At 52.5% G+C, this 14,049-nt stretch overlaps 1 protein-coding gene across 10 annotated transcripts in view; it reads left to right on the top strand.

Moving 5' to 3' along the window:
* Stk35 (serine/threonine kinase 35) overlaps positions 1-14,049 on the top strand; it is a 174,072-nt gene that overhangs the window by 32,478 nt on the left and 127,545 nt on the right. For 5 of the 10 annotated variants that reach the window (XR_013439594.1, XR_013439596.1, XR_013439593.1 and 2 more), the window contains exon 3: positions 4,523-4,637. Coding sequence is in view for 1 of the 10 variants with exons in the window: in XM_078051536.1 (XP_077907662.1) it covers positions 4,523-4,637; positions 8,740-8,749 (125 nt within the window). In the remaining 9 variants the exon portion in view is untranslated. Of the gene's footprint in view, positions 1-4,522; positions 8,933-14,049 lie in introns of those variants that run through there. The other 5 variants (XR_013439591.1, XM_078051536.1, XR_002483460.3 and 2 more) reach the window with 4 other exon arrangements.

Genomic DNA, 14,049 nt, shown 5'->3' with positions numbered 1-14,049 from the left:
GACATGGTTTCACTGAGTTGGCAAACCTGCCATCCTCCTGCCTCAGCCTCTTGAGTCTGTAGGATTATAGACCCAGCGCTTCCAGAGATTTTTAAATCCTGTGGTTACCAGACTTAACATATTTCGCAAGGCAGCATGATTTAGAACCAGGATGAGGAAAGGAAATCAGTTTTTTGAATCACTTCTGCTTACCTTTCATCTTCATCTGTTCAAAGAAATGGCACTTCAACGTCAACAAAGCAGGAAGGCCATATTCTGAGAGGAGGGAATGATCCTTGATTCACCAGGATGCACTGTGCCTGCAGGTTGAGCAATAGGGGCAGGAGAAGGACATGAGCCCCTTCTGTCCCCATCTTCGTGTCACCGCTTGCCTGAGTTCCTCCCAGCTTCTGTGCTCCAAGCTGTTAATGGCCTTAATGAAAGTCTTTTGGCCCCCAGACTCCTTAGGCAAACCAGACAGCTGCTCAGCTGGCAGAGAACTTGCTGAAAACTTCTCACTGTCTGGTTGGCACCATATCTCCCCTTGTGCCCTGGGCACCAGACCTGTACAGAGGCACCTAAGCCAAGCCTTCCAAGAGCCCTTTTCTAAGTAATTCTATTTATAAATGCAGGGATTAAATGGGTTTTAAACTCCACTCATGCTCTTGTCTCTCTAGGAAGGGATTTTCTATTAGAGTCACACATTAAAAGCAGAGGCTTTGGAGTGAGACCAACCCGAGTTTAAACTCTGTCTCTACCACCTTTATTAACTGCAGCCTTTCTCTGAGCTTCAGTTTCTTCAGCTCTTTTAAGACTGGGGTGACAATAGCTCCCACCTCATAGGGTTGCTGGGGTGAAATGAGGCAGGAGAAGTAACCTCTTGGTCCCTTTTGGGACACAGTGATCAGAAAGCAGTGTAGGAGGGTTTAGGTTTGCCTTGCTAAGTTGTTACCTGTAAAGTACTTGGAATTTGCAGGCGCATATTGAATGCTCAATAAATGTTTGTTGCATGGTAGTTTTAGAGAAATAAGAAGGCAGGATGTGTTGGGACCTTAGTCAAAAGGCTGAAATAAGAAGGATGAGGATCTGCCCACAAACCTTCCAGATTACCTTCTGCACTAAGAGGTCTCAGCTGTAAACTATTAGAGCCGGTGACTGCTACTCCACATGGCTAGGCTGGTCCTGGTGAGAAGGCTTTGGGCCACAGAGCTATGGAAGCTCTGATTAAGCGCTGGGCCTACTGCTCGACCGCTCTGGGACGTGGGCTGTGTTGTTCCATATTTCTGGGCCTGTTCTTTTGGTCAGACTGGCCAAATTCATCTCACAGTAATCGCAAAGTATAGATGTCACTCACAGACTTGTCACATCACCGTTTTTCACTGTGCTTAGCAGGTGGGCTTCGTGTACCTGGAGGGGGCTCTGGGTCAGCAGCAGGAGCTCCACTGGGTGGGACAAACCAAGCTCTGATTGAGGCTAGCAGCCTGTGTCTGGGGCAGCCAAGGAGGTGAGATGTGGCATCTGCCAGGATGAAGGGTGACCCATGAGTGGTGGGATCTACCACTTATGGTGCCAGAGGTGCCCAGGAGGGCTGCTGATTTAACCCAGCATCATGTGACCCACACCTCCCTCAGGCTGTGGAAAGGGCCATCCCACCTTCCATGCCCCACACTCCCTGGGAAAGGTGTGTCCTCTGTGGTGGGACACACAAGCGAAAGCCAAAGTCCTTTCACAGAGGAGAGGCAGACCCAGACCTAGGCTGTCCAGGGGGCCTCCTGACAGGAGGGCAGAGCCTTGGGAAATGTCAGCCTGGCTTCCCAGCTAGGGACTTGTGATCACAGCTGCCACATCAGGCGCTCTCGCAGGGTGCCACGTTGGGCCCAGCCGTGTGCAGCCACTGTGTCCCATGGCTTGTTGTGTAAAGCGGCCTCTGGCTTCTGAGTCTCCCTGCTGCATCACCAGCACTGCTTTCCAGCTGTCACATGCCACCTTTCTGCTGACAGTGCCTTCCTTAGAGGACACTGTCCTCAGCTCGGGTCTCGCCTGGGGAGGGGAAAGGGAGGTGAAAAGATCCCAAAGAGTATCTTAGCAGATCACAGGTGACTGTACAGTTTCCTGAGCTTCTCATGGAATTGTGAGGACCTCATGCCTGGTTGGCGAGGGTGTCCCCATCTTCTGGCCCCCCTGCCTCAGCTGCGGAGAGCGCAGCAGGGAACTGGGACTGGGTACATGGTTAGGAGGGTTCATCTTCCGTGGAAAGCTGGGATCAAGACCCACAAGTGGGCTTTTGTTGACGGTAATTAGCGGCAGGGGAGCAGGAGCAGCAGAGTGGTGCCTGCTCTGAGGAGTCTGTTTTCTTTCCAGATTTCACACTTTCCCAGTGCATCTCGGCCACCCCAGTCCAAAGCAGATGCTGGGTCACCCCTTTCTGGGGTTGTGGAGCGGGAATTATCCATCTAACCTCTCACATGACAGGTGTGGAGAATTCTCCACTGCCCACTGTGTGGAGGAGCCCAGACAAGAGACAGTGAACTGTTTTCCTCAGTGAACAGTCAAAAGTGAGACTGTGATGTGTGTTCCTTATTGGAAATCTGACGCTGGGGAAGAAGTCTCATTGTAGTTCTTGCCAGGTTTTCCTGCTGTCAGCTGGTGCTGGGGGTGGGGTCTGTTTAATCATAGTGCATTAGTCTCTTTTCTCTTGCTAATGACCCATTACTACAGACTGGGTAAGTTCTAAAGAAAAGAGATTTATTTGGGCTCATGGTTCTGGTCTCAAATCAAAGGCCCACATCTGGTGATGGCCCTTCTTGCTGACAGTTTCAGGCAGCACAGGGCATCCTGTGTCAAGGGAGGGAACAGGCCTCTCCCTCTTACAAAGCCACCAAGATCCAATCATGGGGGTTCCACCCTAATGGCCTCTGAAGTTAATCACATCTCAGGGCCACACCCACTAAACCCCATAGTCGGTTGCTGATTATGTTTTCACTCCCTCATTACCTCACAGTGGGGTCTCCAGCGTGAGCTGGGGACACACCATATTCATACTTCCTGCCATACTTAGTAACTTACTGTTTTCCACTTAACCCAGAGGTAGGCTCTGGCATAATCAAAACGCCATACAACTATCTCATTTCCTCTGCAATATATCAAGTTGACAGATCATTTGCTTAATCATCCCTTATTTTTGGACTTTTGTGAGTTATTGCCTCATAAGTTACAGCAGCAAATCTCTCTCCACCAAGTCCTCTCCTTATTTAGTGTTATCTGAAGCTGGGTTTCCAGGAGCAGAACTAGAGGGTATGGGGCTAAGCACTTTCTCAAGCTTTGAAAGTATGTGTGGCCACAAGCCTTCCAGAAGGCTCTCCCATGTTGCCTAGTGGGTGGGGCATGGTGGAGGTGTCCCTGCTTGGTGCCCACACCTAACCTGAAGCACTGTGGATGACTGAACAAACCATGGCCTGTTGAAGTCTATCACATTGAGAGTCCCTGGCTGAGGACAGTTGGCTGGGAAGGGGTGGCTTATCAAATTTCAGAACCTGCAGTGGGAGGGTAGTGTACAGTTATTACTACACTCAGCTCAAAAAAAGCGCCCCCAATTTTCAAAGGAAGAGACCAAGGCTGATAGGTAGTAAATTATTCAGTATTATCCTATGCCCACTCTCTCTCTGAGGGCAAGAAGGCCACCTCTGAGGTGGCAGGCCATGTCATCAGATTGCACAGGCAGACAGGTTAAGGTAGAGATGGCGCTGGGCTGGGAGGGTAGGCCTCAGTCCACAGAGCCTCTGGGGGATCACAAGCATGCAGGAAAGACGGCCCATTCAGTCGTTCAGGGGGAAACCAGGCACTTGGAAGAACCTGGATGACTGTGGGTGCAGGGAGGGTGGAGCGTTGCTGCCCTGGGGCCCACACTGTCTAGGACAAGGCCATACTTCATCACGTGGCTTGGTCTGGGGCAGGCCCAAAGCTCATCTCTTTGTAGGCTTTTGGGTTCTAGGTTCCTCTAGATTTAAGTCCCTGAAGGGCAGGCTTCTCCTCTTACTCCAGAGGCCTGGCCAGAGTGGTTTCCAGATAATACCAATACTAACAGGGTCAGCACTCTTACACCTTTTACCTCTAAAATGAGGTAGCTCAAGCTTGGGGGCGGGGGTGCTGTGAGGCCCACGCCCACAGTTAACCCTAGAGGGCGGGGCGCAGAGGAAGGGCTGAGCAGAACCAGGGCTGATAAGGCCTGTGGGGTGTCTCCTAATAGCACAAGGAAGCTAGGGTGGGAACAAGGCCTTGGGACCCATGATCAGATCTGTAGCTGCCCCAGCATGCCTGGGTCCCTGCTTCCAGGGTCAGTCAGTTTTGTTTTTTTCTAACCTAAAAATCTGGGGCTCCTCAATTTTCTTTCCTGAAAAATAAGAATATGTGTCCATGGCAGGGTGGTTTTAGCGACACTGGAGTTACTCCATAGAAAGTATGTAGAAATTGGGCCTCTTTAAGCTTAGGGTGCTGGTGCTGAGCCTGGAGATCCCATGCCCACTCCCTGCCTTCTGTCTTCCAGGTCGATCCTTTGGGACCCATAGTCTCATCGTGTCTCCGACAGGACGGCAGAGGGTACAGGTGATGGCTTGGCTGGTTGGCGATCTCCCGACAGCGACATCTGGATCTCCGGCAATGTGAAGCTTTTGTTTGGGTTTCCCCCTCCTTTTAGTTTTTATTTCCCCCCATCCCCCTTTTTTAATTTAAACCATCAAGACTTTGGAAGAGCAGAGAGCTATGCTGTGGACAGGCACCATTTCTTTAAAGAAATTCAGTGTGGACAAGGCATATGTATAAATTTCCCTGTTCGTTTTTATAAGGGTTTAGGGAACGATTTTGGTTTTGTCCTTCATTTTACCTCTGTCTCTTTCTTTTACACATCTCCCAGTTCTGCTCATACAGCATCTCACTTCTTGGAGAAGACCCTTCTCCCCAGAGAGCATTTTGGGTTTCTCCTGGAATGGGACATGAAGACTCAAGGAGGCCGTGGGCCACCTCCCTACCAGATGCAGAAACTGCCGGATTCCTTGGTGGGCTGGTCCTGGCCCTTGGCCCTCGATGGGACAGAGGCGAAGAAAAGGAAAAGGGCGACTAGGGCGTGGCCAGGAGGACTCCAGAAAGGAGGCCTAAACTCTGGGTTTGGTTCTCTTTAAGCTCTTGGGAGCCCCAGGCCACACCAGGACTCTCAGTGCTGGGAATCTGTTCCCTCTTGTGTCCTTTACAACTGGGAGTCCCCAGGGAGGAGGTAGCATGTGACCATCCCTGTTTGCTGCAGATGACTGGCCACCCGACCCCAGCCCCACAAGCCCACCTCTCTGTTAGGAAACTGTTGTGCCAAACCTCTGCCCAGGACACACTGGGTCTTCCATGGGCACCTGTCACTGCTGAGGTCACCCCTCCCTGCTGCCTCCTGATCGTCGTCTTCCCAGGTGTGCTGCAAGTTTCTAGGCCATCACAGAGACTGCCGGAGGCCACCAGCCAGTCATGACCATTGCCATGATAACAGGGCACCCTGAACTGGCCACCACCTTCGTGCGGTGAAGGGTATGCCCTGTGTGCCGGGGTCCACGGTATCACACCAGGACACATGTCAAGAGCCATCTCCCTCTCCCCCAGGGACTTTGCTAGTGCCCGCCCTCAACACAAGTGCGTCTGATGGGAAGAGAATGGAGCTGCCCTGGGCAGGAAGGTGTCTGGCAGGACAGGGGAGACTCCGTGCCTGCCAGGTGCCGGTGTGGGGGCTTGTCACCTTAAAGCACCCCTGGATGTGACCCCTTGACGCTGCCATCACTGTCTGGGTGGCCCTCTGCTCCTGGCAGTGTTCTTGCAGCCTCCCTCTTGGGCTGCATCTCCAACCTGGCCCTTCTCCCTGGGCGGCCCTGTCTGGCCCTCACATCCATAGCAGCCAGATGGAGTTGGGCCTCTGGGAAGAGGAAGGAGTCATTCCTATTTGTTGGGTGTTTTGCTTTGTTTTTGTACCTAAACCAACAGAGGAGTGATGGGGAAGCACCTGGAGGGCGTTGCAGTTGGTGTGAGACCAAGGGGGACTTCCCCCAAAGCAGCAGTCCTCTGGCCCTGGGGGTGTGGGAGACCAGCACAGCAGGGAGCCCCTCAGCACCAGGGTTCTTCCTCCCCTTGGCCGGTGGTTGGCTGCTGCCAGCAGGATCCCGCAGGGCCCATGGTCACCTGTCTCCTCTCCTGACTTCTCAGGCAGCCTCCTGGGCACACTGCACTGCAGCTGGAGGGTCGGGCATCAGGGTTCCTTAATGAGTACATGTCCCTTCTCTGCCCCCCAGCCCGTCTTCCCTGGGGGTCAGCTCAGCCTACATGAGCAAATAGGAAAAGCAAGTCTCCAACCTGGCACCTGGCTGTGGTCATTCTGAAACCCCCACGCGGGCTTGAGCCTGGGGTGCCTACTTTTTGTCTGCCATTCTCTCCTGCTTCCCCCAGTCTCAGCTCTGTGTTCTTAGGGCCATAGCGTGTCTTCTTGGTGTCATAGTCTTCCCCTGTAGGCCTCAGGGAGGCAGCTCGGCAGAGGGATCTGCTTCTTCACCTTTCCTCCGGGACTCCCAGCCAGCACCAGCTTGGTGGTAGGACCTCCCTCCTCAGCTCCAACTAGGGCCAGCTCTTTATCCCCAAGTGCCTGTCCCTCCCGCCCCGCCTCCCTTCCCCTACTGATCCACCACGGGTACACGGCCAGGTGGTGGGCAGCCTTGGGTCAGCCCCGGGGCCCATGCAGTCTCTCGGGGCCACTCCCTGCCACCCGCTCAGGGATTGGCCCCCTCTTCTATCTCCCCTCTTCCTCCTCCCCAGGCCTCTGCGGGGCCTCATCTCAGCACCTCCAGGTTTGTTAGGCCTGTCCCAGTTCTAGGAGTTTCCACACCTAAGGCAGCACTCAGTCATCCTCTTCTCCTTGGGTCTGTGGAAAGGGTGGCTTGTTGGAGACCTCTTGGCCCTGGCCCTCGTGGGTCTGAGCTGGGATTTCCCTTAGTGTGAGGCAGCCAGGACAGATCACAGTGCCTTAATCTCTTGCCTCCCCCTCCAGCCCAGTGAAAGTGTGGCTTCCCTCCCTGTCTGTCCATCTGTCACTTGCACTCACATTCCCTCCTACCCACAGACAGCCCCGGGGGAAGGAGACCCTCTGCACTCCCACGCCCCCTTCCCCTTCCCGAGGGCTGCAGCCAGGCACAGGTCTCCCCACCCACCTCCAGGCCACTCCCGAGCAGCTTTAGCCCAGGACAGAAAACCGCTGCAGACAGGTGCACCTTTGGCCTCCACCTCCCCAGCAGGTGTCCTGCCCCTTACCTCTAGCCAGGAGGACACGGCAGTCTGCTGCTTCCAGGCTGATTCCACCTGACCCCTTTCTGGACACCGGGACTAAGGTTGCCAGCCTTAGCCTCATCTCATCCCAGGGGCATTGGGACAGGTAATGGGAACTCCTTCCTCCCACCCTGATGGGCTCTGCCCGCATGGCTGCCTTTCCAAGGGAGTGTATCAAATGTTTACCTAAGAAATACCCTGTTTACAGCTAGAGGAGAAATGTGCCCACAGTGGGTGGAGACCTAACTCTCTGGAAAAGGCCTGGCCTCCTTTGTGGCACTACCACATCCCAGAGCGGATGCAGGCAGAGGTGCCTGGGGTGGGGGGAACGCCCCTCACTGCCCCCGCTCCCCACCTGTGGTGCTAAGACCACTCCCTTTCCCCCATGGCCTCGTCCCAAACATTCCCGCCTCCCTGCTCCTTCCTCCGAGCCTCGGCTCCTTACATATCACTTGTCTCCTACCTAGAAAACCAGTGTTTGGAGCAATAAGATGATTATTTTTGCTTGAATCTTTTTCTAAGAAAAGGAAAAGAGCTGGCATTGTGGGAATCTAGATGCTGTTGGCTGTTTACCTCTTTAGAAGACAAAAGGACGGTGTCTGGACTTTAGCCTTGGGGTATCTTTGGACGCATGGAAGAGCAGGAGTCAGGCTGCCATCCCCAAAGGAGGGGACCCTAACTCTGCCCTTGCCTTGCCATAAGGCCCCTTCCAGCCCTGCCCCTGTGCTCCCCCGACCACCACCACCACCACCACACACATCTGGAGGCACTGGCGGGTCTACTCTGGATGGGTCTCCCTCCCCTTGATTAGTTGTCCCTCAGGCTTGTCTGGCACACAAGACGGCTGCTAGCAGGCAGCCTCAGAACAGCCAAGCTGCTTTATCAGCTCTCCAGACAGGCAGGGTTTGGAGGCCGAAGCCCGGGATACTGCCTCTTCCTCCCTCCCACACTGACCTGGAGCACAGTGTGGACCTGCCCTGCCCCTGGCTCTGAGGGCAGGGGGCTCCTGTCCTAGACATGCTCTTGAAGGGAGACCAGTCCCAGTGCACCGTAGTACTGGCCACTGTTAGTATCCACCACCGTCACCAAGAGACTAATCCACTGCCATTGGCTGCCCAGGGAACCCTAGGATTGCAGAGGCTATCAAAGGGAGCCCCCCCCACCCTAGACACTTTCTAGGAGAGACCATGGGAGGAAGGGAGCTTATTTGGGGATGCTTTAAGTTGTCTTGTGCCCTAGCTTTAAAAGAAGTCTTGTACCCCAGGGGCTTCTTCCCATCAGTAGGGCAGGCAGGATGTACAATAAGTTCTTCAAATTTGGGACAGTCTTGAGCATGAGGGAGGTTTAAAGCCAGGCACAAAGTTAGTTTTAAATACTAGTTAATAAATCTATTTTTCTTTATTTTCTTTTTTTGCACAGAAGCTGGTAATCTAGGACCTACGTGTGAACAACTTTATATGAATATTTTTTGTACTTGGTTTACTTGGGTTGGTATGATACATTATATTTAAGTTCCTTGAACACTGTGGATCCCCTAATATGTATGAATGACTGAGGCTTTGTAAATTAAGGGACGTTTGTGTGAATAAAGTTATTTGATGGGGTCAAAGAAGCCATATGTGATTTGAAAATGAGTATTTCGTGGTTTCGTTGCCACCTGTTTGGGAGGGTGGAGAAGCCAGCATATCACAGCAACACTGTCCTGTTTGACGGTGGCATAAGGAAAGGATGCTCACCACTCGGTATTCCCATGCTTGACAAAACTGCCAGTGGCCCTCCGTGGCTCTTCCCGTTCCACACCTGGAAAACACAAACCTAGGAGGGCAGGAGCCTGTCCGAAGTCCTGCCTCCTCTCCTTGGGGGAGGGGCCCTGAATAAGGACCTAGACCTAAGAGAACCCAGTGGCCTCCAGAAGGCTCTACAGCCCTCTGGGCCCCAGCCCCGCAGGTCTGTGCAAGTCCTAGCCCTGAAGAATTTTAAAGTAGAAAAAAGATCACCACTGCCGGGCTGGGGATGGTGTTCTAGGAAAGCGTGGGCCAAACTGTTGACAAGGTGAGCAAACCAGGCCACAGTGGTTGGGTTAGGGATGGGGGAAGGAGCACATGGCTCATCTCCTTTAGCCTGGTCCAACAAAAGCCACATTCCATGAACAATGGAGTCTGGAATTGGCCCAAAACCTTCTGATCCCTCCCCCCTGCTGCCTGGGCGGTGGGATGTGTGCCTCTCTGCTGATGAGAAATGAAGCCCAGAGAAATCAGGCCACTGGATGAGTGGGGGGGACCTGGGAAGAACAGGGATTTGTGCCACTTCCAGTTGGGACTGGTAACAGCCATCCTGAACCTATTCGCTGGGGTAGCGAGGAGGCGGTGGTGGCTACCTTTGGAGCAGTAGCAGGCAGGCCCTCAGCACATGCACCTAGTTTCTAGTTTCCCAAAGAAGCAAGGTTGGGGACTCCTGAGACCTAGAGAATGCTAGGCCTGACATTCTGGCATCATGCAGCCTTGGTGAAGCTTACCTGTCGTAAGGGTTGATGGTTAATGTGAAGCCCACCATTCAGGGCCTTTCTGAAGACCTGTAGACCCTGGAAAAATAAAACCACCAGAGGCCGAGTCAGAACTATGGGATGTGAGCTGAAGGGAAAGACGGGACAGGCTTGTCACCTGACTTGGAAGTCCACGGACCACACTCCAGGACCAGGGTTTGGGCTCCAGTGGCTGCTGCAGATGAAGCTTCCTGTAAAGGATTCCTCTGTCCATATCATGGGCAGTAACCTGGACGTTGAAGAGGACAACCCACAAGTTTGGGGTTTTTATTAATAGGTTTATTGAGCTAATTCACCCTCTCAAAAGTGTACAGTTCCATGGGGTTTAGTATATTGAGGGAGTTGTGTCACCATCACCACTAATTCCAGAACATTCTTTATCTCCTCAAAAAGAACCCAGTACCCATGAGCACTCACTTCCCAGGTATCATACGGGCAGCCCCTGGCAAGCTTGCACAGATCTACTTTGGATTTGCCTGTTCTGGGCATTGCATATAGATGGGATTATACAACGTGCATCCTGATTATCAGTATTTCATTAATGGTATTCCATGGTGTGGATATACCACAGTTTATCAATTCATCAGTTAATGGATGTTTGGATTGTTTCCACTCTGGCTAAAGAGTATATTTTTGACCAAACTTTTTCAAAAAGGCTGCACACTTATAGATTCCACCAGTAGTGTATTTTTTGCTGTACCCTCTTCCACATTTTTTACTGGTGCATCCCATCTTTCTTATGATGAGTGATCTACCAGATGTAAAGGGTCGTAGGTCATAGATGTCCATCTATCCTCTTTCCTATTCATTGTGAATAAGAGTCAGTCATTTAATGGTTCAGCCCGGCCCCCGGCTTAGTGGAGATAAAGTAACGCAGATTGGCTCTGCTGTCTGAGGCACGCCATCTTTCTGGCTTCGTGTTCTCTTCCACAAAGCAGTGAGTATCCACTTTGAATGATGGTTGGCAGGATTGAGGGTGTTCGTGGAAGATGCATGGTGGGCACGCCTTCAGTGTCCCAAGCCCCGTGGGTTAGGGCAGAGTTCAGAAGTGAAGAGGTGGAGAGGAGCTCGGAGTGTGTTGTTTGGGCAGGGGTGACATGGAACCTAACATAACCGTGGGAGGATCTGCCGAGGGCCATGATCTACAAGGCTGAGAGGTGTCACTGTGACCCTGGGAGGAAGGATCTAGAATATCAAACTAGGCCAGTTTTCATGTCAGTGGAAGGAGTTTGACCTCTTTGTCCTCACTAATCACCCCGCCCCACTCCCAGGGATCCTGGCTTCACACCCTGGATTAGTGGTTCCAGAAATACCTGCCCCCAGCCACCTGCTGGCTGCCAGCAAGGAGCTCCTAGTCTAGAGGAGGGACTCAGAAGAAAGGCATCATCGGGACAGGCCTGGTCTGAGGGAGAGGGAGGCTCCAAGGGCCTGGGCAACCCTGGAGACAGAGGGGAGACTTCCTGGAGGAAGCAAGATCTGAGGGGACACACTCAGGCCACCCTGCTACGGCCCTGAGCCCTGCTCCTCCAGGGCCTGCTGTAGCACCCAACTGTCACGGCTGTTGTAAGGTGCAGTGGGCACATCCCCTCAGCCTTTCCTGCCTTTCCAGCGTCTTGAGGGCAGCTTCTGAGTCTCCCAGAAGGTCTTTACCTCATGACATCCCAGCTCAAGGATCCAACCGAGGTCCTATGGCACCGAGACCCCCTCAATTCAGTGTCCACACAGATGTCCTTCGAAATCAGTAAAACATTGGTGCCAAGGCTCCAGAACACTAGGGACTTCCATTGCCCCCAAGGCACCTCCCAGCCCCTCGCCTGGCCTGTGGTCCTTCCCCACCCTGCTTACCTACCAGACCCACTTGTCCCCGCTCCCCTCAGGCTCTGCCCCCAGCCAGCCTGGCTTTCTTGCTGTCTCTCAGCACACAGGACTTTTCCAGCCTGGGGCCCTCACATTGGCTGCTCCCTGCATTGGTCCTTCATTGCTTCCTTGCTCATCACCCCCTTAAAGGAATACTGCCCTACCATCTCTACTTCTTTAGCATGCTCTACTTTTCTTTATAGCACTTAATCACTAGCAGGAAAGTTTTTATATATGCACATATGTATAATGCATATGCAGATGTATACACATATAAATACAATCTCTAGATATTTCTTTAAGTAGAGCCTGACATGGCACACAGGAGACATTGTGGCACATTTATTAAGTAGATGGACCAGAACACGTTCTATCAGAGCATGCTATTTCACCCCAGTGGAACGGGTTTGGGGGGGCCTGCAGGGTAGGGGGCAGCGCCCGGGAAGGAACCTGGAGCTCCTGAACCCTGGCCCAGCCACTGGTGGGCCTGCAACTTCTCTCCATTCCTGAGACTTAGTCATAGGCTACTTCATTCCTGCCAATCCCTGAGAAGTAGGAACAAAACCACTTTACTTGAGAAGGAACTCGCCAAGTGTGAGCAATAATATTACGGGGGCTTGATTTCTTTCATCTGGATCAAGATCAGCCAGGGCAAAAAAGTCAACATGTCAGGCTTTGCAGATCCCGGGGCCGACTGCAGCTCGTCAGCTCTGCCATCATGATGTACAAGTAGGGAGTATGTCAGCAGCTGAGTGTGGCTGTGGACCAGTAGAGCTGTGGTCACGGGTACTGAAACGTGGATCTCACATACTTTTCACCAGAGTGTTACAAAGTCGTGTTCTTTTCCTCTTCAATTATTTAAAACCACATGACCTATTTAAAACCACGCGCCTCCAGTGGTCTAGGCCTGCCCCTAGGGAGCCCGTGGCAGACAGCATGGTGCGTGGCATAGGGGGGCAGCCCAGGTCCAGAGGGGTGAAGGCGAGGCCATGTGCGTGACGGCGATGGGCAAGATCCAGGCCCTAAGGTTCTGCTCATCTCTAGATGGTTCCTTGGCCTGTGAGGGAGCTACCTGTGGGGAGGTGGATGTCACCAACCATCCCACACAGTCATGAATCCAGAAACGACAGCGTGGGAGAAGCAACTGGAAGAGGAGTCAGGATGCCGGATCCAGACCCATCCCTCCTGCCAGCTGGGCGGGAGGCAGCAGCTTCCCTCCTCCCTGGCCTAATGGGCTTCTGGAATCAAACGGAGGGTTTGGTTTGCCACTTTTGACCTCTTAGTCTTATGACTTTGGGCCTGTCGCTCTCTGAGCCTCAGTTTCCTCACTTACGTAATGGCCATGATACCAGCACCTGCCTCAGGGATTTTTCTGAGAATTAATGAGATAGCGCATAGAGAATACAGAATAAGTACCTGACCAGCAGTTAATTATCCATAAATGGCATCTATTTATAGTATTTTTAAAGAAGGAAAACATTTTATAACATGTTCCTCAGATGGTCAAAGGGGAATGCTGTGTGTTTCATTTCCCTCCTGAAGTCCCTGTGCATGCTCTAGACCCTGAGCAGTGCTGTAGTAAGAGCTGCTGGTCAAGCTTTCTCAGATCACTGACATATGTACGTACATGGAGCACCTGCTAGCGCTGCCTGATTGACATTGTGGAGAAACGCTTCAGAGCCCACTTGCCGGGCCAGCTTTGCAGCTTTACAACCCTGATTCCCTCTGAAGGCGTGTTGGCTGCCCCATCCTGTTTCACAGGGGCTAAAGTCACTTCCTTCTTGCAAAAGCCTTCAAAAATTGCCTCAGCTTGGTCAACTGGTTCCCTGAGGGCAGACCAGAAGACGAGGAATTTAATAACAAGAGATGAGGCCCAGGCAACTCGAATGTGGTAAGAACATAGAACAGTCGCCCCAGCCAGCAGACCAAGGGCATTGCCCAAACCTGAGCATTCCTGGTTTCCATGTTGACTGGGCCCAGCCGCCCTCCAGCTAGTGTTTACCCAGAGCCCAACACCGGCAGGGAGCCTTGTGCCGGGAGGCACCTGTAGATCAGCGATTCTGTACACAGACTCTACCATGAGTCTGCCCAGGTTCAAAGCAAGTGGCTCTACTACTTTAGGACTCAGTTTCCTCATTTATAAAATGAAAATAGTAACTTTACCTATGTCCGTGAGGATTAAGTACTGCTGCACAAACTGGAGAGCACAAACAGCAGCAAGTAGCTTTCATCACCCAGGTCACCTCCTGGTCCAGGATGGCTACTGGAGCTTCAGACATTTCATCCTAATCCCAAGTAACATAAAAAAAGAGGGATGAAGGAGCCTTTCC

This window comes from Ictidomys tridecemlineatus, chromosome 5 (genome assembly GCF_052094955.1).
Source record: "Ictidomys tridecemlineatus isolate mIctTri1 chromosome 5, mIctTri1.hap1, whole genome shotgun sequence".
Taxonomy (NCBI): Eukaryota; Metazoa; Chordata; class Mammalia; order Rodentia; family Sciuridae; genus Ictidomys; species Ictidomys tridecemlineatus.
This window is presented reverse-complemented; position numbering and strand designations above follow the sequence as displayed.